The sequence below is a fragment of the Rhincodon typus genome, chromosome 20, assembly GCF_021869965.1.
Source record: "Rhincodon typus isolate 14 chromosome 20, sRhiTyp1.1, whole genome shotgun sequence".
Lineage (NCBI taxonomy): Eukaryota > Metazoa > Chordata > Chondrichthyes > Orectolobiformes > Rhincodontidae > Rhincodon > Rhincodon typus.
In genome coordinates this window covers 26,091,602-26,116,384 of record NC_063351.1, presented here as the reverse complement: position 1 = coordinate 26,116,384, position 24,783 = coordinate 26,091,602, and the positions used below count along the sequence as shown (strand labels likewise).

At 37.2% G+C, this 24,783-nt stretch overlaps 1 protein-coding gene across 1 annotated transcript in view; it reads left to right on the top strand.

Annotated features, from left to right (window-relative positions):
- abraxas2 (abraxas 2, BRISC complex subunit) overlaps positions 1-20,231 on the top strand; it is a 34,321-nt gene extending 14,090 nt beyond the window's left edge. Inside the window, exons 3-9 of the mRNA XM_048608948.1 lie at positions 1,747-1,783; positions 8,606-8,672; positions 10,736-10,926; positions 11,307-11,426; positions 13,302-13,386; positions 14,733-14,847; positions 16,196-20,231. Coding sequence (XP_048464905.1) covers positions 1,747-1,783; positions 8,606-8,672; positions 10,736-10,926; positions 11,307-11,426; positions 13,302-13,386; positions 14,733-14,847; positions 16,196-16,647 — 1,067 coding nt within the window. The 3' untranslated portion in view covers positions 16,648-20,231. The remainder of the gene's footprint in view (positions 1-1,746; positions 1,784-8,605; positions 8,673-10,735; positions 10,927-11,306; positions 11,427-13,301; positions 13,387-14,732; positions 14,848-16,195) is intronic.
- Positions 20,232-24,783: the final 4,552 nt, after the last annotated feature.

The following is a 24,783-nucleotide window of genomic DNA, read 5'->3' as shown; positions in this document are numbered from 1 at the left end:
AGTTGTCTTTGTCACTTCAAAAAACTATACAAGCCAGTGAGACATGCTTTCCCATGCACAAAGCCATGTTGACCATCCCCAATCAGCTCTTGCCTTTCCAAATACGCACACATCCTGTCCCTCAGAATCCCCTCCAACAACTTGTCCACCACTGATGTCAGGATCACCAGTCCATAGCTCCCTGGCTTTTCTTTGCTACCTTTCTTTACCACATTAGCCATCTTCCAGTCTTCCGGCACCTCCCCCATGGCTACCGATGATACAAATATCTCAGCAATGGGCCCAGCAATAACTTCCCTAGCTTCCCACAAAGATCCTGGGATATACCTGATCAGGTCCTGGGGATTTACCCTCCTTTTATACATTTTAAGATGTCCAGCACCACACCCTGTAATATGGAAACTGTTTAAGATATCACTCTTTTTATTTCTCCAAGTTCTGTAGCTTCCATATCCTTCTCCACAGTCAATACTGATGCAAAATATTTGTTTAGTATTTCCAACCCCCATTCCTGCAGTTCCACCTGTAGGTAGCCTTGTTGACCTTTAAGGGATCCTATTCTCTCCCTAGTTATTCTTTTGTGGAAGAGCAATCAGAGGATTTATCTTAAACTTTGTTTTGCTATGGATTTGGCAGGAGAGATCATTCAAACTGCTTTCCAGTCTGTTATATGGTTTTATTTTTCTCAGAAGTCTGATAGAAATGGACTAAAGGAGAGCGTGGGGCAAGCTTGGAACAAATTTTAAAAGATGGGAATGTAGAACAGAAAATCTCAAAATGGACTGTAATTATTTCTACTACACCATGAGTAAAACTTTGTACTTTGTATTGATGAAGCTTTGAAACAACTTTTTGTCAAAGTAGACCTAAATAATTATGTCTCTGAGATAGTAGGAACTGCCGATGCTGGAGAATCTGAGATAACGAGCTGTAGAGCCGGATGAACACAGCAGGCCGAGCAGGAAAGCTGACGTTTCAGGACTGGACCCAAGAAACGTCAGCTTTCCTGCTCCTCTGATGCTGCTTGGCCTGCTGTGTTCATCCAGCTCTACACCTTGTTATCTCTAGTTATCTCTCTGGTGTTTGTTAAATCTGGAATAATGTAAAGCTGGCCGTATGTTGGTTTTTTTTAACTAATTCCTAGTTGTTTTTTTTAAATGGCTGTATATAGCTTGTTTGTTGCAAGGTACTTGTCAGGGCAGCAACTGACAATGCAGTGTTGTTTTGCATAGAATGCACTTTGATAGTTCAAAGTAAATTTGGAAGTAACTATAAAATAAGTATTAATTTTTGTAATCTTTTTAAACTAGCCTGGGAACTGTCCTGAAATGTGAATGGGAGGTTTTTGAATTAGGTAAACAATACAGTCTTAAAAATAGTTAAGGTGAATAATGCTTTCACAGCAATTTTTCCTGAAATGAGTCTTCATTTTCTACAGACTCACTTTGAAACAAAACAGATCAACGAAGCCAAACCAAGTTAATTTTCATGAACAAACATTCAACAATTGAAAATGACAATTCTCCAATTATGCTCTGTGCTTAGCAATTATACATAATACTGGATTTTGTAAAAGTATATGGAATGTTAAAAATTGCATGTGTGTAGCTCTCTTATATCTATCTGAAGTGTGGTAATTATTCTTTATAGCCATAGAGATTCTAAGTCTGTGTGCAGATATTTTAACAATATTAGTTTGTCATCCTAGGATTTAGTTTTCAAATATTTATTTCTGTTTCATTACAGAAATCCATAACCATGAGCCTGGTTACCAACTCTTTAGGTAAGCAATTTTAATCGTTTGACTACTTATTTTAATTACTCTGATAACCATAGATTACCCGTAAATAGTTTTGGTTTCAAATGCCAGAGTTGTTTGGCATTCTAATAGTTAAATCCCTGCTTGTCTTTCAGCTTTTTTACTAGATTAGAGAGTTTGGTAGTTAGTGATGGGCAATAAATGCTGGCCAAGCCAATGATGCCCACATACCTTGAATGACTTTTAAAAAGAGACTGCCTTGGGAAAAGGGGCACAAAGGTAAGTTTCATGTGCCAAGATGAAGCATTTTTCATTTCCCATTCTCTACTGATGACAGTTCATTCTTGCTGGAACCAGTTCCATTCGTGTTTTTTTCAATGTTTCTTGTTGAAAGTATGACAGTACATCAATTACAGGAATTTGAGGTAGTAGGCCAAGGCATTACAGCATCACTCCACATGCACACCAGGAGTTGGAAGTACAGCCTACTGTCTGTGCTGACACAGCGATAGCACCTCCACCCATGAGTGAACTTGTTTGTTCAACCCCCTGGCACCCAACTTGAACACACATTCAAGTATGATATTTCAGTGCAGTACTGAGGATTGACTCACTGTTGCAGCTGCCACCTTTTGGATGAGATGTTACGTTGAATCACTGCCTTTTCAGCTACTTGTTAAAGATCTCATGGAACTATTTGAAGCAGAGCAGGAGAGTTTTATTCAGTGTCCTGGTCCATATTTATCCCTTAACCACAAGTTACTGCCCCAAAGCCAAGCAGATCACCTATTTATTTGTCATATTTCTGTTTTCTGGACCAGGCCTTGTGCATATTGACAGTTTTCCAACAGTGACTGCACTTCCGAAGTATTTGATTGGGTATGAAGCACTTTGGGATGTCCTGAACTGCAACCTTTGTGCAGCAGTGGTGGTGTCCCTACCTTGAAGCAAGAAGGCCCAGGTTCAAGCCCCTTCTGCTCCAGGGGTGTGTTAATAACATCTCTGAACAAGTTGATTTGAAAATATGTAGTGTTGACAGAAGCATAAATTGTGGTGGTGAGGGGATGGTTCAGTGGAGTTGGTTACGTTAAACTATGAAATAGAGAATGTGGTTGATAAATTGGGACATGGAGTGTCCTGTCACTGAGCAGCACCTCAATTGCATGATGGTATGCAGTGGTAGAGCTGGCATTCAAAATTTACAATTTAACTGTGCTGGTATACTGAGTTTCTGGTAGGAGCTGATCATGGAGATCAGTCCTTTGAGGTTACAGCTTCTCCATTACTTGACATTGGAAGGATAGTCAACAGTTCACTGACAGTCATGAGTAGTTTTGGAGCAAGAAAGCTAGATATCGGCAGATGAGTGGTAGTTGATAGATAAAGAATTGGGGGACTGAGAACAAAATATCAAATGTGGCAGAAAAAGAGAAACTGTTGTAAATACTGTAGTGTTTGTTTTGAAACAGGTATGTGAGAAGTAATTTACAAGTACCTGTATCCTCTTCACAGCCCCATTTTCCTACTTGCATCCTTTAAGCTGTCAATTCTAGCTGCCGTCCTTCATCCCCATTCATAATCAGTGGTAGATGCTTGTGGCCTAGTTCCTTTTTTTTCTCCAAAAGTCCTCTACCATGTTGTGTCTTGGCTTCAAAAATTTCTTGATTTATTCATTGGCTGTGTCATGTCATTCTTGTTTTTGTATCCATTTAATCTTGGAATCTGTCCAATACAATATACATCAAATGAAATTATTTTGGTCACAGGACAACATTTCAGTGAAGGGGGTTAGATAATAAAACAATAAAGCCGTATTTCTGCAGCTCCTACAATGCTGTGCACCCTATTTTGCTGCCAAATTAGAAAGGCATGACACATAGCCAGTGTGACAATATTATGGCTTGAAGAGGTGTGTTTTGTCTTGGTTTTTTTGAAGAAATCTTTTGAGCCGTAGGCGCCAAGCAAATGAAGTAAATAGCTGTGAGGCCTTGGGATTTTTTTTAAAGTTAGAACAATAGAAGCAGCATGGATGGGTGGACTCAGACTCCCACAGAACCAGGACTTTAGTTTAGCTTTCAGTATTTGTTGGGGTTTTGAAGCTGGTTGTGTAAGATGCTGGATCCCTTTCTCTTTGCTACTGGTCTTGCTCTCTCTGCTGCTAGAATCGCATGTAAGACAATATGTTTTACTGACTTTGCCTTTGCCAAGGGTGTGTTTACGGGATGTTATTATATTGGAGTAGTTGCTGTTCAGTAGTTAAATTATTTAACATTCTGTTAGGTTCTCCAATAGATTTAGTTATACTAATTCTTTTCTTCTTTGTTTGTATTTTAACTGTGGTGTAAGAATAAAGTGTGTTTTGCTTAAAGCCTACTAGTGTGATAAATTGAATCAATTCTTACAGTGCCTTACACTTGCTTATAAATAAAAGTTAGGGTCTCGGCTATCTCCTTTACATATTTTGAGGAGGTTTGGTCTGGTCCATAACAACATGTTTCATCTTAATCTTTTTAAGATATAAGAATACATTTGCATGGCTAGGCAAAATGAATTAATGTTTGAATTAGTTTAGCTGTATATCTGATTCTTGCATCTTCATAGACTTCATGTTGACTTTGAAGTAACTTGATGTTAATTTCAGTGTAAGCAGAGAAATTGGGACAGCATCCTGACCATGTGAGGTCATTGTCTAGGACAGTGTTTTCCAATTTTTTTTTCCTATTGTAACTTCATTTGGTGCTTGGAAAATTGCAATGCCCCCATACTTGGGGTTTTGAGGTAGATGGGGGCGGGGTGGGGGGGCCAAGAGACCTGCGAAAGAGGGTGGGACACTGGAAAGAGTGGGGCAGGTGAGCTACAGAGGTTTTAAGCAATAAACACTCGCATTTTGTAGGTCACAGTTTTCAAACTCAAATCCCAATGTACTGAGATGGTAGGAACTGCCGATGCTGGAGAATCTGAGATGACAAGCTGTAGAGCTGGATGAACACAGCAGGCCAAGCAGCATCAGAGGAGCATGAAAGCTGACGTTTCGGGTCTGGACCCTTCTTCAGAAATGGGGGATGGGAAGGGGGTTCTGAAATAAATAGAGAGAGAGAGAGGGGGAGGTGGATGGAAGATGGATAAAGGAGCAGATAGGTGGAGTGGAGACGGACAGGACAAGGAGGCAGGGATGGAGCCAGTAAAGGTGAGTGTCGGTGGGGAGTTGGGGTGGGGTTTGGTCAGTCCAGGGAAGACAGACAGGTCAAGGAGGCGGGAATGAGGCTGGTAGGTAGGAGGTCAGGGTGGGGGTTGAGGTGGGAGGAGTGGATAGGTGGTACTGTTTGTTTGAGATTTTAGACAATAAGGCAACAAGTGACAATCTGCAGAGGAAACTTGGGAAATTGTTTTTCATTATGAAGCGATATTTATTAAAGCAAGGAAGCAACTTTGTAGTTTTACAATGGTTCCTGTTTTCAGGTTCAGCTTGGGATGCAGTGTCAAAACTTTGTCTAGTCTTCTGCTTTTGACTGAACAATAGGTTTTCCTAATTTCTGTTTCAAACCTGGAGCAAGCACTTTGGTTAGTGAAAGTTGGTGCTTGTTAACGCTTTATAAGCCATCAACAATATAATAGCATTGATTGGCTTAGGTAGAATATACTTATTTCTAGTTGGTTCAAGGAGTGTTTGATCAATCTGTGATTGGTCCCTGAGAGTTGTTACTCCGAGCTACCTTTAATTCAGCTACTTATTAAGAAATCTCACAGACATTCAAGTACTGATACAATGATTTAAACTTTATTGCATGTAGCAACCAAAATAAGACCCTTCCAGTAAGAAGGTTAAGCCTCACAAGTCAACTTGCCTATTAACCGATAAACAGTGGAATTTAGCTATGATTCCAACAGTGTCTGTCTCTGAATGTGTCCAGGGTTCGATCCTTGTGCGATATTGTTCTTAGTTCTGTTAAGGGAGCGTTTTGAAGTTGCTTTCTATACAGTTTTTCATCCTTCAGGTCCATGATGTGATATTAGTTGTGATTCTTTTGGTTCCTTACATCCAAAATATTGATTACCTTTTTTGGAGTTCTTGGGTGTGCAGTTTGCTTCCTTATCAGATGTAACCCCTCTGTCCTTGGTCTCATTTGGCCTTAACTGCCTGTTTGAAGACACATCCTGTCAAATAAGTCCATAAATTTTTCAGCAGGGCAGTCATTTATCCTTGTGGAATAAGGCATCCAGTTATCCAACAGGTGTCAGACAGTTTTGTTTATGTAGCCTTGAATCTTCTTTTCCCAGGCATGGCTAACTGCTATCAATCTGCTGTGTAACAGCTTGTCTTTGTCGCTTAATAGTTTATTCCAGACACCGTTATTGCTGACCTGCGCATGTAACAGTTTATCTTTGTTGATTCCTTCAATCCACAAACAGTTAAGGTATTGAAGTCAATAGCATCACAGCATGATGGACATCGCGGTCACCTTGTAGTATCTCCTGATTTGATTCCTTAAGATTTCACTTATACATAGAATCCCTTCAGTGTGAAAGCAGGCCATACGGCCCATCAAGACATAACTGACCCTCCAAGGAGCATCACTCCCAGACCCACCCGTATTCCCTGTCCCTGTAACCCTGCATTTCCCATGGCTAACCCACCTAGCCTGCTCATCCCTGGACACTATCGGCAATTTAGCATTGCCAATCCACCTAACCTGCACATCTTTGGACTGTGGGAGTAAACGAGAGTGCCTTTTGGAAACCCATGCAGACATGGGGGTTGGCGGGAATGTGCAAACTCCGCACAGACCATAATCCAAGGCTTGAATTGAATCCCGGTTCCTGATTCTGTGGGGCAGCAGTGCTAATTACTGAGCCACCTGTGTTGCCTTTGTCATATATTTTTGGTGGTATGGACTTGAAAGGCCGAAGGGACTCTTCTGTACTGTATGATGTTATGATACGGTATTTGATTCTCGCCAACATATCTTCCTTAATTCTCCATTTGTCTGGCTTATGCCAGACTACTACCACCACCATCACCCCCTTTTAAAACTTTACCTTAGATAACCTAAATTAACAACATTATTTCGGAATGATCCATTGACTGACCAAACCTCTTCATTCTGATTTGTTTTGATATTTTTCTAAGGTAGGAGGGTATTTTATGATATTTTCCTTGCTCATTTGTTTTGGATAGGAGTTTGAATGCTGCCCTGTCCTTAAGTTTAATATTCTCATCTCAATGGCTGGCTGGTGCTATTTTCCCTGGAATGTCGGAGGATGAGGGGTGAACTTATAGAAAATTGAGGACCCTGGATAGAGTGAATAGTGAAGGTCATTTTCCTATGGCAAGGGAGTCCAAAACTAGAGGGCATAGATTTAAGATGAGACGGAAAAGATTTAAAAGGGAGCTATGGGACAATGTTTTCCTGCAGAGGGTGGTGTGTGTATGCAGTGATCTGCCAGAGGAGGTGGAGGCTGGTACAGTTGCAGCGTTTAAAAGGCATCTGGTTGGGTATATGAATAGGAAGAGTTTAGAGGGATATGGGCCAAATGTTGGCAGATGGGACTTGATTGATTTTAGGATATCTGGGCAGCATGGACACATTTGAACAAAGGGTCTGTTGTACATCTCTAATTGGTTGTATGTCTCTAATTAGTCAGTCCATCATTAAATTTTAAACAAAAAATTTGTCAGTTGCAAATATTATGCTGATGTATAGTGCAAAGGACACTGGCTCCAAATAGTGCAGCATTGCCAGTGAAACAGAGAAGGCTATGGGGCCACAGTAGGAGAATGGAGTTGAGAAACATATCAGCCATGATTGAATGGCAGAGCAGACTCGATGGACAGAATGGCCTAATTCTGCTCCAATATCTTATAATCTTATAGAAACTGTTTATCTCCTGTAATGCAGCTCCAGTGTTGTCTCTCAAACCAGTCATGACTATAAGATTAAACATTAGCCATAAACAACATCATCATTAAGCTAAGATTTTAATGTGTAGTTATTTCAGTGAATTTCCTGTGTGATTTTCTTGAATGTCAATAATTGAAAATATGGTCCTCACCAGTTATAACTCACCATTGATGTTCCTGTCACTTTGTGAACAGATGGTCAAATCTGTGATTTGCATATAAACTTATTAGAGTTGCCTGATATTTGTGACTGATGGCAGAACATACACGTTTTAATCTTAAGACAATGAAATGCAACTGTATTTTCATACATCTTTAAATCCTGTGGTCCAGTAAATTCAAAATGTGCACTCCCTTCTACAACTGCACTCTGTCTTCTGTGCTGTGTTTCTGATGATGTATCTTTTTAGATATTTTAATCCCTTTCATTGTTTCTTGTAGACATACAGTTCAAGATTTTTAACTTGAAAAATTTAATGTCACAATTCCCTAATGCATTAAATGAAATCAGAAGGGGTGTTGCAAAGTAATATGTAAATCAGTAAATGGCATGAATAAATGAGATTTTAAAAAATCTTAGTAAACTGCACAAAATAATTGGAACACAAATACATTTTTAAACAATGCCTTTATAATGGACTCCTATAAGCTTGGCAAATGGTAAGTGCAAATTATCTATTTGTAGTTGGCTGTCCATCATGAGCACAGATGGTATGAATAGTACTAGACCATTTCTTTGGTCTTTGTAAGCACACTGTAGCTCTGGCCTGAGTGCAAGTAATTACAAACGTTTTTCTAAAGCCATCTTTCCCTCGTAAACCAATTTTACTTATTTAAACAACTTAAGATCTCCCCAGCATTTGTTTGTGTTGTGATATTAGTATGCTATATTTTATAACACTGTTACAAGGACCACACTCTCTCAATCTATAATTTGTCACTTGCAGCTTTTATGACTATGCAGGAAGAGTTGATGAAGAAAGCCTGGATAGAATCCTGAAAGGGAGGAGGAAAGTAAGTGCTCATTTTTGTTGGTAATTTTACAGGTTCTTCCTTTTTAAGTAAATGATTGATTGATACATAAGATCAGGACATGTCATTCAGCCCTGCGAGTCATTTACCCCATTCAGTTTGATTTTGCTTATTTTGTGATGTCTAGTGTGGCTTAGTTGATAGTGCTCTTGCTTAAGAGGTGGAAGATTCTAGGCTCAAGTGCCAGCTCAGGACTTGAGCACAAAAGTCGACACTGGCATTCCAATGCAATACAAGGGGGATGGTACACTGTTGGAGATGCTGTCTTTTGGATGAGATGTTAATCAAAGGCCTGTTTTGTTCTCCCGGGTGGACATGTACGACTATTTTAAATAAGAGCAGCGTACTTATTTGATTGTCCTGCCCAATAATTATTCCTCAATCAACAGCAAAATCAATTAACTGATCACAACGACATTTAAGTTTGCCTTTTGTGCACAAAGTAAATGCCCACAATGTGCCACATTTCCTATATTACAAATTGATTGCACTTATTTCGTTGGCTATGAAGCACTTTGCGACATCTTATTGCTATGAATGTCAACATATAAATGAAAGTCCTTATCATACATTTGCCAACTGACAATCTATTTATGTCATTTTTGAAAATGCAATCCAGCATTCACCGTTTTTGCTTTGGAAGGTGACCTTCTCTGCACTAGTTTTTGTGGGTAGAAGTCTTCTAGTTTCACTACAAAATTACCTAGCATTAAAATGGTGTACCTTTTGTTCTGGATTTCTGTCCAATGTAAATAGCTGCTTTGTGACTACATCATTTGCTCCTTTATTATTTTAAATGCTTCAATTAGATTGCCCTTCAACTGTTTCAACTCCAGCCAAGTTTATGCAATCACTCCTCTTAATTTAATTAAGAAGGGTGTCTGCTTTGAGGAATCTGTCATATTCTAAATGCTGATGTATCTTTTCTGATGCTCCAAATTTAATGCACTTCTTTAGATTATCTGATCAAGGCTCTGTATAACTGAAATATATCCTCTTTCTGTGGCTGGTTGGCTCGTCCGCTGAGCTGGTTCATTGTTGTTCCGGAGACGTTTCGTTACCCTGCTGGGTAACATCATCAGTGCAGCCTCCGCAGAGACTGTGACAAACACTACATCGGACAAACAGGAAGGAAATTCACAACAAGGGTACACGAACATCAATTGGCTAGAAAAAGACACGACCAATGCTCACTCATCTCAATCCACATGGATAAGGAGAACCACCAACTCGACTGGGACAAGCAAAGCAGAGACAGGCACGGGAGTTCCTAGAAGCCTGGTACTCCATGAAGAAAGCCATCATCAAACACCTAGAGCTAGACCCCATATACACTTCACTGCGAAGGAAAACCAGAAGTGAGGTAATCCAGCTCAACGGACTTCAGAGTTGAAAAACCAGGCGGGAAAACACCACGGCGCTTCATCGGAGGCTGCACTGATGATGGTACCCAGCAGGGTAATGAAACGTCTGTGGAACAACAATGAACCAGCTCAGCGGACAAGCCAACCAACCACAACACCCACAACCCGAGCTACAAATCTATTCCAAAACCTTAGATATCCTCTTTCTCTTTGTATTCCAGCTCCTTTGAATTAAAGGCCAATATTTCATTAGCTGTAGTTTTTTTATGTACCTGTGTTTTTTTAAGTTTTCAGTGATTTCTGAGGTAAGGCCATGCAACCTTACCTGTTTTCCACATGATGTCTTAAGACGGAATTTTTTTCCTCTGAATCAGATTGTGGTGTCCTAAAGGCCTTGATTCAATTCAGAAATATAATTATACACAAAAGATCTAAGCTGATTACGATGGCATGTGCTCTTTACTCATGGTCTGTGTTTTGTTTTTAGTACTTTGGAATAAGAGAACAATAACTTCTGGATTTTTGGAAGTGTAAATTTCCAAAATTTATCAAATCTCAAGTAGAAATTCCCTCCCTGCCTTCCTTTGGAAGATTTGAATATTTGAAGATAAGTATTGCAGTGTAGTAGTGTAAAATGGATTTGTTAACCGTGAAAGTCCTAATAAGTTCCTTCTTTTTTAGAATGTTATTGGCTGGTACAGATTTAGAAGGAATACACAGCAGCAAATGTCCTACAGAGAACATATTATCCATAAGCAGCTGACAAACATCCTCGGAGTGCCTGATCTAGTCTTCCTTCTATTTAGCTTTATCTCCACAGCAAACAACTCAACACATGCATTGGAATATGTGCTCTTTAGGTCTAATCGCCGGTAAGCTATTTGAGCTTTCAAAGCCTACTACATGTTACGTTAAGGTTTTATAAGTCATCGAGCATTTACTCTAAAAAAAAATAAAATTATTCAGTTTTAATAGTCATTTCTTTTCAAAATTTTCCACTTGGAAAGTTTACACTATGATTCAGTATTTGTGCTTTGTACGTAACATGACCATTTTAATAAGTTTAGTATATAAATCTGTGATTGTGGATTAACTAGAACCAAAAGATAGTGAAGTTAGAATGTGTCTGCTCAAGTTGGTGGAAAATTTTGCTTTATGAATTTTATTGATCAGTCTATTTAATATACTCATATGTAGCTGTTTTATGCAGGGCCATTTGAGGTTTTTAAAATATCCAATTTTTTTTCTGAAGGTATGATCAGAGAGTTTCACTCACTATTCCAAATTTGGGGAACACTAGCCAACAAGAGTATAAGAGTTCCTCAGTGCCAAACACATCATGGAATTATGACAAGGTGGTAACAGAACATGGGTGAGTATTAAACTACTAGTCTGAAAATATATCAACAAAGGATTATTTTGATAAATGATACAGTGAGCTGAATTTGACAATCCTGCATTGAAGTTTACCTGTGTATCAAAATTTGTCTGCAGTAACTTGTAGGAATTATTGCATGTTGTTATGGAATATGTTAAGTGTTTTGACACTGATTTCTTGGACATTTTCTTATGTCAATTTGAATTAATGTGAGAGATGCATCTTAAGGAAATCTCACTGCTCATTGAAACACATCTGTTCTCAAATTTGAAGTGATATTTATGATGTTAATTTAAACTAATGGTTCTTTGCATTGACAAGTTTCTAATTTCTGTTAATCGGTAGTCTAATGTCGAAAGGAGTTGAGGATCTGATGTATACAAAAGCAAAATGCTGTAGCTACTTGAAATTTAAAACGAAAACTGAAAGCACTAAAATGTAACAAGGGGTTGACATCTATGGGGAGGCAAACAGCAAAAAAAGTTTTTGTTTTAGTTAAAAACTTCTGCTGTTTTGAGCATTTTAGTTTATTACTACCCTATACGTTTTTAAAAGGAAGTGGTGCTGCTAATATTTGATATCAGCTGTCATTGGTATTTATATGGATGCACAGATTACAAAGAAACAATTTAGTTTCAACTTGTCTGATGCTTCATTAATCTAATTTCAGTTGTTGTTACAAGAAAATGTTGTGCTTTCCAATGTGTGACAGGATTCCTGTAAACGTCAGGGACTTCAAAATGAGTTTGAAATTGACGTTACTTGATTTGGTATGTGACTTAGCGATACGTGAGCTTGTAATGCTACCAGTCATAATTTGATCGTCTATTGTGTACCTGCAAAATTACATTTCCTGCCTTTTTACAGAGTTGAGACAAACTACAATTCAAATCTACAATGAAGTTAAGTAGATGAGTTACATTTCAAAATGAAAGTCCACACATTATCTATTGCAAACTAAACATAGATCAAATTTTGATCAGAAATTAGGAATAAAATTATGTTAATATGGCTTTGTTACATAATAAACAGTTGAGCTGCAAAACCAGGAATGTTTGAAGTACCATTCTGCCTGAATTGAATATCTCCTAGTCAGCAGTAGGCAGACTAAACTGATTTTGTGCCCCTTTTGTCAGGGGAAGAGAAAAGTGGCATGATTTCCCTCTGATTGCTACCCATTGCCCCTGCTGGTTGTATTGAGAAACACCGTCTTCTTTCCTTTCTTCCATCACCCAACCCCCCTCTTAGCATCACAAATAGGTTTTGACACCTGGCTGAAGCTCATCTCTGAATAACAAATCAGTTGGACAAAACATTAGTGTGCATGCCACATATTAAACATGTTTCAACAAGAATAAAGGGGGAAAAGACAAAAATGCATGTTAGAAGTTGTTGTAAAGGTAACAGAAAATGAGTTATTGAGTTAAAATTGTGCAATGGAAGGGTTGACTGTGCGGATATATAATGCTATGTCTCTTTTGAATCACCCAACTTTTTGTCTAATGGTATTTCAGAAAATTTACATAGATGAATGATTTCTCAGTTGTTACAAAGTCCACTTAAGATAAAGTGCCAGTTGTTGATTACAGAACAAAGTCTCACCAGTCAATATTCCTATCCTATTCACACAGTAAATATTATCTTTACAAAACTTTATTTGCCTACAACTCAGCCAATTACTTGCATATACTGATTTTAAAAATCACATTTCATTTCCAAAGCTTAATTCTTTAGTTTCTTTTCCCTTCAGCGTTGAAAACAGACTTTAATTTACAAGATCCTGTGGAATCACATGGCTGTCTTAAACGTGATGCATAATTACAATTCCAGTCTTGAGCTAATGAAGTATTTTTTATTTTCTCTGCACAGGGCTGAGTTCTTTGACAAAGATGGGGTGATTAAAGATATCCGGGCCATTTATCAGGTGTACAATGCACTTCAGGAAAAACTGCAAGTAAGTTAGATTGTTGGAAGCTGTGAGGAATAACTATGCATGATCTTGCTTGAGTGATTAAAGTTAATTCACTCACTATTAATTGTGGGGGTGTACATTTTAGAAACTGTACCCTGTTGTGATTTTGTTTTGGCCTTCAAAAGGTGGTAATTGTTTTAAAGGATTATTGTCGTGGATGCGTGGCATGATATCCAGTTTTGACATTTTGTTTAAATCACAATGTCGCACATCTGAGACCTTTTGAGTAACTTGGGTATGATTTAGTCCCTTTCTACATATGTCTGAAACACAGGGCACACTGCATTACAATATCTCGATTCCAATTTTCCTACTTACCTGCTCCATAGGTTTTATCGGCCCTGTCTGTACTGTACTTGTGTATTGCATTCTGGGATAAGAAAACAATAATTGGCTTCATAATTTTCAACTTCAAGTATCAAACACAGCTACCTCCATAGTGCCCCACCATTACATCTAACTTAAAATCCAAGTCCTCATCTTCAGATTCGACTTTTACCTCCTTTGTAACCCCACCTGCTCCTCTGACTCCACATAATATATTCTCTTGTTGCTGCCTCCAACAGAGAGTTTTAATCACTTTGCTCTATATTCTGGAACTCCTTTGCTAAATCCTTAACACTGATTGATAAGACATCTTTTGAAGAATCTGATCCTGAGCTTTCAATGCCATTTCAGAGCTGTCTACATTCTCCTCCATAATAATGCCTATCTCTGCCCCTGATTCAGTCCATCTACAGCTGAAACCCTCATTCAAGCTTTCATTACCCCCAGATTTGACACTTGCAATGCACTATATCTCTCCCCTTCCATTCTTGATAACTTCATTCAAGTTCATCAAAAATTCTGCAGCCTGTACCTTAACTGATGCTGTCTTTGTTCACCCATCATCTTTATCTCCCAATCCAGAAATGCTTCAAAATTAAAATTCTTTCTTTGTTTTCAAATCCATCTGTGGTCTCCCCTCCCATTCGTTTGTTAAATCCCCGCTAACTCTGAGAGCTGTTCCTCAATTCTGTTTTCTTTGTTCATCTATGGCTTCCTTTACTGTGGCATTGGTGACTGAATTTCCAACTATCCAAGGTCTGTTGTTAAGAAGAGCTCGCTCTCTCGTTTGAAGATGCTCCTTTCAAGCTTACCTGTTTGCTCAAACTCTGTATTGTTTATCTGAATGTCGTCTTTAGCTTAATGGAAATTATTGTCTAGTATGCTCCTGTGAAGCACTTTAAGATGCTTTGATATATTAAACATGCTTTATAAATGCAACTTGTTGAACTAAACTTAATACTGTAGTTTTCTTCTTTTTCTTTATTTCAACCCTCCTGCAGACTGTATGTGGAGAAGTGGAAAAAAGTGAACGAACAGTTGAAAGTTATCTACTCGAAGTGGACAAACTGAAAAAACAAATAGCACGTAGGAAAAGAGAGATTGCAGATGAAAAGAGTAAGTGTCTGTGATACATCAAAATTTTCTTTAATGTTGAATGGTTTTCACCAAGAACTGTTCATTAATGTACTTAAAAAAAAAAAAGTACAAGTGAGCAGAAGGCTGGCTCTCCTTTTCATTGTTAGCAGAATTCCGCAATGAGTATGCAAAATGCAATGAAGTAGAGCTAAAAAAAGTAAAACGTGTTTTAAAATTATAGGGAAAAACAAGTGAAACTGTTTGCAATATAATGACATGATGTAAACAATATTTTATGGACAACTTGTTTGCTCATTGACTATTGTAGATGGACAGCAAAGTTAATCTGAGTTCTACTGGTCTATACTATTGCACTTTTCAGTGGAATGCCAGTTTGAAAATGGTCCTCAACAAGGTGTTGAAGTATCAGTTACACAGAATTAAAATTAAATGTAAAATCAGTCAACTCAATTTATAAATTTTTGCCCTAATTTCCAAGCAAACAAGATTTGCTTAAACAAAAAAAATGCTAAACTGCTGATCCAGTACCACATGGTTACTTACCTGATCAGCATTGCTTTTGAAATCTGAATATGAATGTGCTTGTTTTCAGCTGGCTTAGACTGCTGTTTTAGTTTATTTTATAAATCCAGTATGTTTCTTCTTACTTCAAATGCACTGTGGGTGAAAGAGAATAAAGATTTTATAGTTGGAAAGAGAATATGGGTAGAAAAATTGTGATCAAGCAAGAATCTAAAGGGAAGAGAATTGAGGCGACAATGGATGATCAGGTAAAATTAAAGATCTGTGTTTTAGTATTTCAGGGTTAATATGTGAAGCCATTGTGGAATTTGCTTTATTACTATAGTAGTGTCATTACATAAATTGAAACTTGTAAAATCAGATGACCCAAGGAGTGTAGGAATTCCCTAAAACATTTGCAATCTAAAGGTTAAAATGTATTTAATGGAAAGAAATTGGCCATTGCAAACTGAAGTATTTTACTGTAATTCAGAATGCATCCTGCTCTGAACCGGTCAAATCTGACAACTAGACAAATCATCTTTTAAACCAACATTTAAAAATCTGTGGTGCTTTGGTGCCAAAATGGTGGCAACCTTGCTGTTTGCAACATTGTATTCAAAACCCTCCCTTCTGAATAATTCCCTATGCAACTTATTGTTCTCTAGCACTACTGTATTTATATTGTAGAGCTGCTTCAGCCAATAACTCAATCTTTGCCTGCGTACCATAGCACCCAGCTGTATATTGTGAAGGCTTCTGGAACATGTTTAAACTGCATATACAGGTTATTTTCTTGGGCTAAAAGCAGAAGTTATGAAAATGCATGCAATACTTTTTTTTAAATTCATATCTTTCCACTTAGAACTCCAAGAAGCTGCACTGAATAGAGGATTAGCTGAAGAAAATTCAGCACATGTGCCTACTCCGAGGTTCTGTCCTGGACAAGCAATGGAAGTGCATATGCAGGAAAGCTTGGACTCCCCTGTTGCTCTATTGCCTAATTCTGATCATTCTGATGTTACAGCTAGGGGCAATTTGCAGGTGATTAGTAGCGTTTATGTGCCTCGGTTACAGGGTGTAGGTTCTACTGGTAAACCTTCAAGCGCAACTGCACCTAACTATTATGGAATCAGAATTGGGAGTCCCCAGTCACAAAAAGCACATGGAGATGGTCTTAATAAAGAAGAGGACAATTATGAAAGCTTACACGAACCTTCAGGAACATCTGACAATGAACATGCTGCATTGGGTGACATGTGTCTGAATTCACATCCGGACGAAGATACAAGTGGCCCTCAAACTTCACAAATATAACAGACTCTTAGGCACTAATTTTGTGATGCACGTTAATTTGGAAGAAATGAGAAAGATGGTGTTCAGGCCAAGCAATTGAATGGATGTGTAACAGGAAGGTTTCTGTGTGCAGAAAGCTTAAATATTCTACATGTGATGGCCATTGCATAGTGCACAGTGTGCTTTCAGATAAATGGGATTTAGGATTATTTGTCTGTACTATTTGGAAAGATTCACACGTAATAGCCAAAAATTGCTTCCAATGGCACAACACAACTATTGGCACACAATGGTAGCACCAGATATTTTGTTTTTTTTTAAAATGTGGTATCACAGGTTAAACCAATCGCTGCTGGGTCTGTACCTAATGAAGAATTTGTTTTAAATTGACAATACTGTACCTCTTGCACTATATTTTGTTTTGCCTTTTTTGCAGGCTCACAAAAGGGAATGTTGTCAGTGGTCTTCAAAATTTATCCCATTAAGAGCCAAATTAGTGCTTGTTGAATTCTTCATAGCCTAATTGGAACAAAAATGATTATATGATTGCTTTAGCTTGCACGTAAGATTATCTGTGAACAAAACTTGTCCTATTTGAAAATTTTGAACTGGCGTAGTGTACTGCATTACTACACTCAACCATCCAGTCCTTTTAAAAATGGGAGTGTAAATTACCGATTATATAGTCTAAAAGGTTTGGTTTCTTCATCAATAATGTGCCTGACTGGTGTTAGTAAAGCAAAATTTGTATATAAAAACATCTACTGCTCACTGCTCCTGTTTACTAGAATTATTGCTATATTCCATTTTGGGTGCTGTAAATTTCTTGATTTTATTGCAATTCATTTTGCCAAATTTTGTCTTTTCCAAATGAAGCTGCAAAGAGGTTTCACTTCATAAAATATGATGGGCAACAAATTTGCTCATGGACTCAGTGATAAAGGAAAATTGAAATTAATAGAAGCATCCCTTATAGGAGAAAATGAAAAATTAAGTGTTTTGATTTACCAGCTTCTGAATTTGCCCAAATGGGGTTGCCAAACATGAAAGATATCAAGTTAACTTTATGAAATCCATTAAACCATTGTACATTGGAGTAGTTGTTTAATCTTTGAAAAGGTGACAATCTTTTTTACAACTTGAGACAAGGATTTATGGAGAATTTTGTTTGCGCTATATTTGCCAATCACCGGGAGTTTTGACATTAATGTACCCAATCCTGTACTCAGGAATTTCTCATGTGCACGTGTGTGCATGTATATATAGAATGTAATGCGCTGTATCTGTTTCAAAATGAGAGTTAACTCCAAGCTGGTTTTGTAAATCTGAAGGAACCCACTATGGTAAATTTCTGGTCAAGATTTACCTAACTATATTTGAAACACATTTTTTCTTAAAGTATGTGCTTGATGAAGAAGATGTACTTTACCCAAATGTTTTTTAAGCCTTCAGTAGATTTTCAATCTGTACAATACCAATTTTATTCTATCCCTTTTTTTCCCAGTAACAAATCTGATTTGGTGTGCATTGCAACGGATTAGTTTGGTTTTGTGAAGGTTTCAGCTTGACATGCGAACAAACATGAAAGGAAAATATATTAATGATTGATATGTTTTTTCTTCAGTATTTGGCTGATCCCTGAATGATGCTATATTTTTGTATAACCAGAACAGCACCAATATTTATATTTTCCAAATTACATGAGTATTGCTGTTACCATCTAATGATAGGATTTGTGATGACAGAATTTTGCACAAGATTTAAATCTCAATGTTGCTATAGCTTGCTGAATTCAAGTTTGTGATATTTGGGAATGGTAATTACAGAAATTTTGCAGATGAAGCATTTAAAATTGGACAATGTAAATTTTATCCTAATCGGAACTAATATAAATGTAGATGTTAAAAACAAGCTGTTGCTGCAGTAATATGATGAACTGAAAGAAATTAACTTGAGCTTTAGGGTCCCATTTCATTTACAAAAAAAAATTAAATTATAAAATTAGTTTTTTGAAGTCTGTAAAAGTGCATCTAGTTTCAATGGTAGACGTACTAAAATACTTAATTTGAGAATAAAAATAAATGTTTCAGAATCTAATTTATCCTGTAACATTTTTTCCGTAACTTCTAAATTGAGGCTGTACACACTCGCAGCTACCAAATTGTTACAACTTGGTAACAGTGGAAGTGATACAGTGGTGCATTATTTTATGCTCTCTCAGATCGGTCAGTGTTGCCTGTTAGTGATGCAAAAAGTGGTCTGAATATTATATGAGTGTAATTCTGCCACTGTGTGCACAGTTGGAGACGGATCCTTTCTCCATCATTGTCATCCCTTAAAGCATCAACATTCAGTTTTAAATGGTGCCTATTTTAATTTTCAGTAAGCTTAAGTTCCATGGTTCCAGAAATGTTAAGAACCAGTGTTTGTGGCTGTAAATATTGCTTGGGACCTATTTAAATGTAAATCTCTGTTCATATTTTTCCCAGTTAAATCCTAACCTGTTAAATTTAAGTTCATATTTTTAGTTGTGTCATCCACATTTTTCAGCATTTGTGAACTACAAAGTTGTGTTTTTTTCCCCCCTTTTTCACTGTATACAAAAAACTTCGAACTCATTGGTATTAGGGATACTGTCTCTTTTGTGGACAGTGACTGCACCCTCATTTTGATCTAAGCTGCAGGAACAAAATTAAATATAATTGTTGAATGCACCCATATAACATTCATTTCAAATTGTATTTGCTTAATCCATTATTACTGGTTTTCTGAAACACCGTAATTTCTCATTTTTTAAAGCTGCACAAATGGCAGCTATTTTACAAAGCTGTACTGTCACAGAATATTTAAGCTACAATTGCAGTAATATTTTGTGGTGTTCATAGAACTGTACTAAGAATGATTCCTGGTGAAGTTTTTGGTAATAAATGTTTCATGTCTAGAATCCATACATCACTGACTAACCAGTTTCTGATGATTGATATCCCAAAGATGCTCCCATAAAATCAGACAAAACAGTGATTGATCCTTGTTGAGGACCAAATCTTTCTCTGAAATTTGTAAAGCTTACCAATGTGGAATATATTCTAGCCGTTCATTTGTGCTCGGAATAGTTTTGAGGGAGAAGCTGAATACTTGCACCATTTACTATTTTTGGAAAAGGAAACTCCAGTAGTTACTGACCCAGTTTGTGGTATAACATTGGAATGTAGGTAATGACAGTGGTGATACTATGTCTAGTGGCCATTTCACCAGAGAGGAAGGTTCTTAATGTCATATGCTATATAATTTTGAACGCCAGTGTTGGTATTTAGTAAAATGTACTTAGGTTAGATTGATTCAGAATTATAAAGTATTCACTGGCAGTTTAGAAAGTTACAGTGAACAAATCTTAGCATTGCACTGTCTGAAATATCTGGAGTGAGCAAGTTAGTGCTAAATGGTAATGTGGAAAGAATGAAGATAGTTAATTTTTTTATAATATGCATATACACAATATTGTATAGAGTCTGTAAAATAAGTGGCAAAGGAAAATGCTTAATGGATATTATCTTTGCTGTCCTTGGAAATTATTGAACTATTGAAAATAAAAAAGTGAAATGCCACTTAGCCATTTGATATCCTGTTTTTATCCTGAACCTTTATCCCCATTTGCTGCCTTGTATATTGTATTTATACGGAATGATCTCTGCCTGTTCTGTGTTCACTGACCAGTTTGCATTAAAATTATAGTCAATTGCAAACTGCCAGAATTTGCCAGAATTCACTATCATAAATTCAACAGACTAAGAATCCAGTTGCAGTCTCACTAATTCCAATTCCTTTTTTTTTCCTCTGTTACCAACGATCTTCCAATGGAGTTGGCACGACAAAATGTGCTTTGCGGTTGTTCTATATACATTAACTTCCTTTGTCCCTTCCCTTTTGGGGAAAATAGCAGTGATCTCTTGTATTTCATACAAGTCATCCACAAGCTTGAGACCAATAACCTGAGCAGTTCTTTTGTGGAATCACAAGTGATCTGGAGAAAATGTTATGTGGCCTTTGTTCTTGGCACATAGGATGCCTCAATTATTTTGATAGGATTGTTTAAGAATCCTGAGGCATACGGTTGTATCCTTGAGTAGTCAACAGTACTGTGCTACTTGGGAACCAGTGGTTTGCATGTAACATTTGTATTGCAGCACTTAGTATAGAATGATATTTCTGTCAGATAAAAATGGACATTGTGATACAATAGGATGGGAAGTGACTAAAGGCTTAGTAGAATAGTTAAATTTTTGAGGAAGTTCTTTACGAGGAGAGGGCAAATATTATCTAGTTTTAAGTTCTACCGCTGTTAGAAGTTAAAAGCAGAATAGAATGAGACCATGCAAAGATTTTAACTTAATACATTAATCTCAAAATCGGTGGTACGATGAGACAAATAATGGCTATTTGTCAATTGCTGGTACTCTTCAGACAGTGCCATTCTATCATTTCCATAGCGTTGTGTTCAGGATCAGCTTGCCCTTGAGCCATCTCCAACTGAAGGCACCAAAACCATAAAATGAACTGTTCCAGGGCAAATCCACAGAAGTTGATAGCATTGCACCTGAAATATTCAAGTATGGAGAAACTTGTGGTTGAGAAACTTGGTAGCTGTCCTCTTTTATCTTAAAGACATTGTGCCCCAAGTCACTAAGGATGCTTCTGTTCCCCAACTGTACACATGGAAGCAAATCAAGCAATCTGTGGCAACTATCATGGTATTCCTCCTCAATTGTAGCCACAATTAGCAATACATCTCCCACGTCAGTTCAGAAGTTCTGATATGCAATAAGGACCGTATTGGCTGCTCAAATTTCCTGGTAAAAGCAAACTTAATATTTAGTAGGCTCATCCACAGATTTTGGAGAAAGCACTAAGTTTGTTTCAAAGATTGAAGTCTGGTTCTCTGACTTTGAGGCATTGACACCTTGCTGGTGTTAATAAAGCATCTAGGCATATCCCATCTTTGTTGCTTAAGATCTTGTTGCAACATCCCCAACACTGAAGTTCTTGCAAAAAATTGCATGCCTGCTATCAAAAATGTATGTGTCAGAGCTGAAGTTTGCAAGGAAGATGCCCATATACCAAAGGTGATATTTTACAGCCAACTGAGCGAAGTGTTTGAATCATTGTCTTCGTATCTGAATTTACAGCAGCCTATCTGTGATCCTTCCCACATCATCCCTGGCCCCCTCCAATTATATGGTGGGTAGGGGAACCTTGACTTATCCAAATGGAAAAGTCTGCCAGCAAACAATCTCAACATTCAAGAGGAGTCCAATCACTACAAAGCAACCAGACATGCTGCAAAGCCCATTCCTTCATCCAAGACCTGTTCATAAGAATATTTTAATTTGTAACACTCTCAATTCTTCTGTAAATCAAGATGATGAGTAATTCATCCTTAGGAAATGCAACTTTACTTTCCATTTATTAGAAAGGTGCTTTTGGTGAAGTAAAAATGATGTCAAAACCTGAAATGTGTTCCAAGAATACAGCTAACATACGCCAAGGAAGTTGTACAAGTGGAAAAGTGGTCTTTGTAAAATGTTGAGGGAGTAAGTGGTAATATTTTAAAAAGTCCATAAACCATGGAAATTGTATTGAGGACGTTGAGAATTTGGCAGTTTATTGTCTGTTTTGGCTTAAACTGATAGCATACACAGGGATTTATTGAGCTTTTCGTTGGAGGCAAGCTTCTGGCAGGTCAAATTCGGATAATTCCTCCATTAAAGTTAATGCAGGTTTAAAATGTCATGGCTTTACAAAATGGCTCCTGTAGATTTATATTTTCAGAAGTATATTGATTAAATTATACTTTCTTAAGGTTACACATGCACAGATAACAAATACACGGGATTCATTTATGTAGGTCTTTAAAGAAGCCTTGTTAACAAGGTATTTGCTATTCAAGGGTCTACGTGAAAAGGAAAGTTACTAAAGTTCTATAACAATCATGATTAATGGATGAAGGCATGGTCTGAACTGCTTGAATCAAGATTTATAAATATAAAGAACATAGTTGGAATTAAGAAGACCATGAGCAAGCTCATCAAATCCAAGATAAATAGATTATGTTGGACGAAGTTAACATGAATTATGAAGAGAAACATTTTTAGGAATAATAAGGAAATAAATACTCAATTGTAAAATATTAAAACAGACTTGAGCTTTGGACAAACCAATTAATTTATATTTTCAATGGACAGCATTTAGAATGAAAGAATCTATAAAATAAGCATTGTGTATGAAAAAAAAGCTAAATTTATGCTAGATTTTGCTAGACAGTTCTGTCTTAAAATGTTTATTGCGACTTTAGGTGAATCAGAACACCACTGGAGGGATTATGAGGTCATCATTTATTTTGTTTATAGTTCTACTCTTAGTCAGACTTGTATGATCTGATTGCCCTGGACAAGAAATTCAAACCGAAGCTTATTGAAATATCAAATTACAATTTGCAAACCTTGGCATAGTCAGTAACAGAAAAAGGGATGGCTGCTTTATGAAACAAGGCAGCCATTGCTATAAATAACAAAAGGCTATTTTTTGTTAATAACCAAGCAGGACATTTGTGTGAGCTTGCCTTCTGTTCAAAAAGGAGACGGAACAGACGGCCCTTTTGGAGACTGAAGGAATTAGTTGTGTTGATGGTGAATGTCAGATGTGGAAGGTGCAGGCTAAGTGGAGTGATATTTGAAGGACACAGGAAAATTTGACCTGCCATGACAGAGAGAAGAGAGCCTAATGGTCAACAGGAGCAACTTTAGTAATGAATCCATGAAAATCGATAACTTTAAAAAGAATATTTGAATTTCCATTGATTGGACAGTGTCAACATGGATTTATGAAAGGGAATTCACATTTAACAAATTTGCTTGAGTTTTGTTTGAGGACAGCAAGTAAATAATGGGAAAAAGAGTGAATTGGTGATTTGAATTTGCAGAAGATTTTTGATAAAAACCCACAAAAGAGGCTAGTAAACAAAATTAGAGCACACCCTATAGTGGGTCTCATACTAGCATGGATTGAAGATTGGTAAATAGAAAGAAAGCACAGTACAAATAAATGAATTGTGCTCAGGTTAGGAGGCTGTGATTAGTAGGTATTGGTGCTTGGGCTCTAGCTGTTCACAATATATATCAACAATTTGGAAGTGGAAACCAAATGAAATATTTTCAAGTTTGCAGATGATACAAAACTAGGTGAGAGTTATGAGGATGATGCAAAGAGGTTTCAATGGGATTTGATGGGTGAATGAGTGCCCAAGGATATGGCAGCTGGAATATAATATGGGTAAGTGTGAGATTATCCACTCTGGTAGGCGGAATGGATGTATAGAGTATTCTTCAACTAGTGAGAGATTAAGAAATGTTGATGCTCAAGAGCACAAGTTCATAAGCCACTGAAAGCAAGCATACAGGTACAGCAAACAATTAGACAGATCAATAGTATGCTGGCCTTTATTGCAAGAGGATTTGAGTACAGGAAAGGTGCTTCACCGAAAACACCTTTCTAATAAATGTCATGCTTCAATTGTGCAGAATTTTGATGGGACTGTACCTGGAGTATTGTGTGAAATTTTGGTCCTTTTCCCTAAGGAAATATATTCTTGCCATAAAGGGTGTGCAGAAGAAACACAAAAACTTTTACTGAAATAAACAAACCAAAAGCACCATTGTTCAAACACTGTTCTGTAAGGAACTTACACTCTAAACTCCAGAGAAGATTAGCCATTTAACTTGTAAAAGAAACAAAAGTCTACTTCTGTAGCTATAGTTTACTCTGTCCTACAGGTCGACATCCCATTCTTCAGGAATGTGTCTGAAGCTGTTCTCAGCAGCTCATGGATTGTGTTATTTTTCTGTTGGCTAATGTATAGCTGGATAATGTATAACCCCTGACTGATATGCTTGGGGAGGGTTACTTCCCTCCAGACAAATTGAGTCCTGTTTAAACCCCCTCAAACTGGTTGCACTGGGAATTGGTAAGTGTGGGATTATATTTTTAATGTGACAGTATTAAGGGGAAATCTAGATTTTAAAAATTTAATTAAGCAATTAACATTACTCTTTAAGTTAACAGAAGTTAAGCTTTGTTATAACAATGTGTGGAGCTGGAGGAACA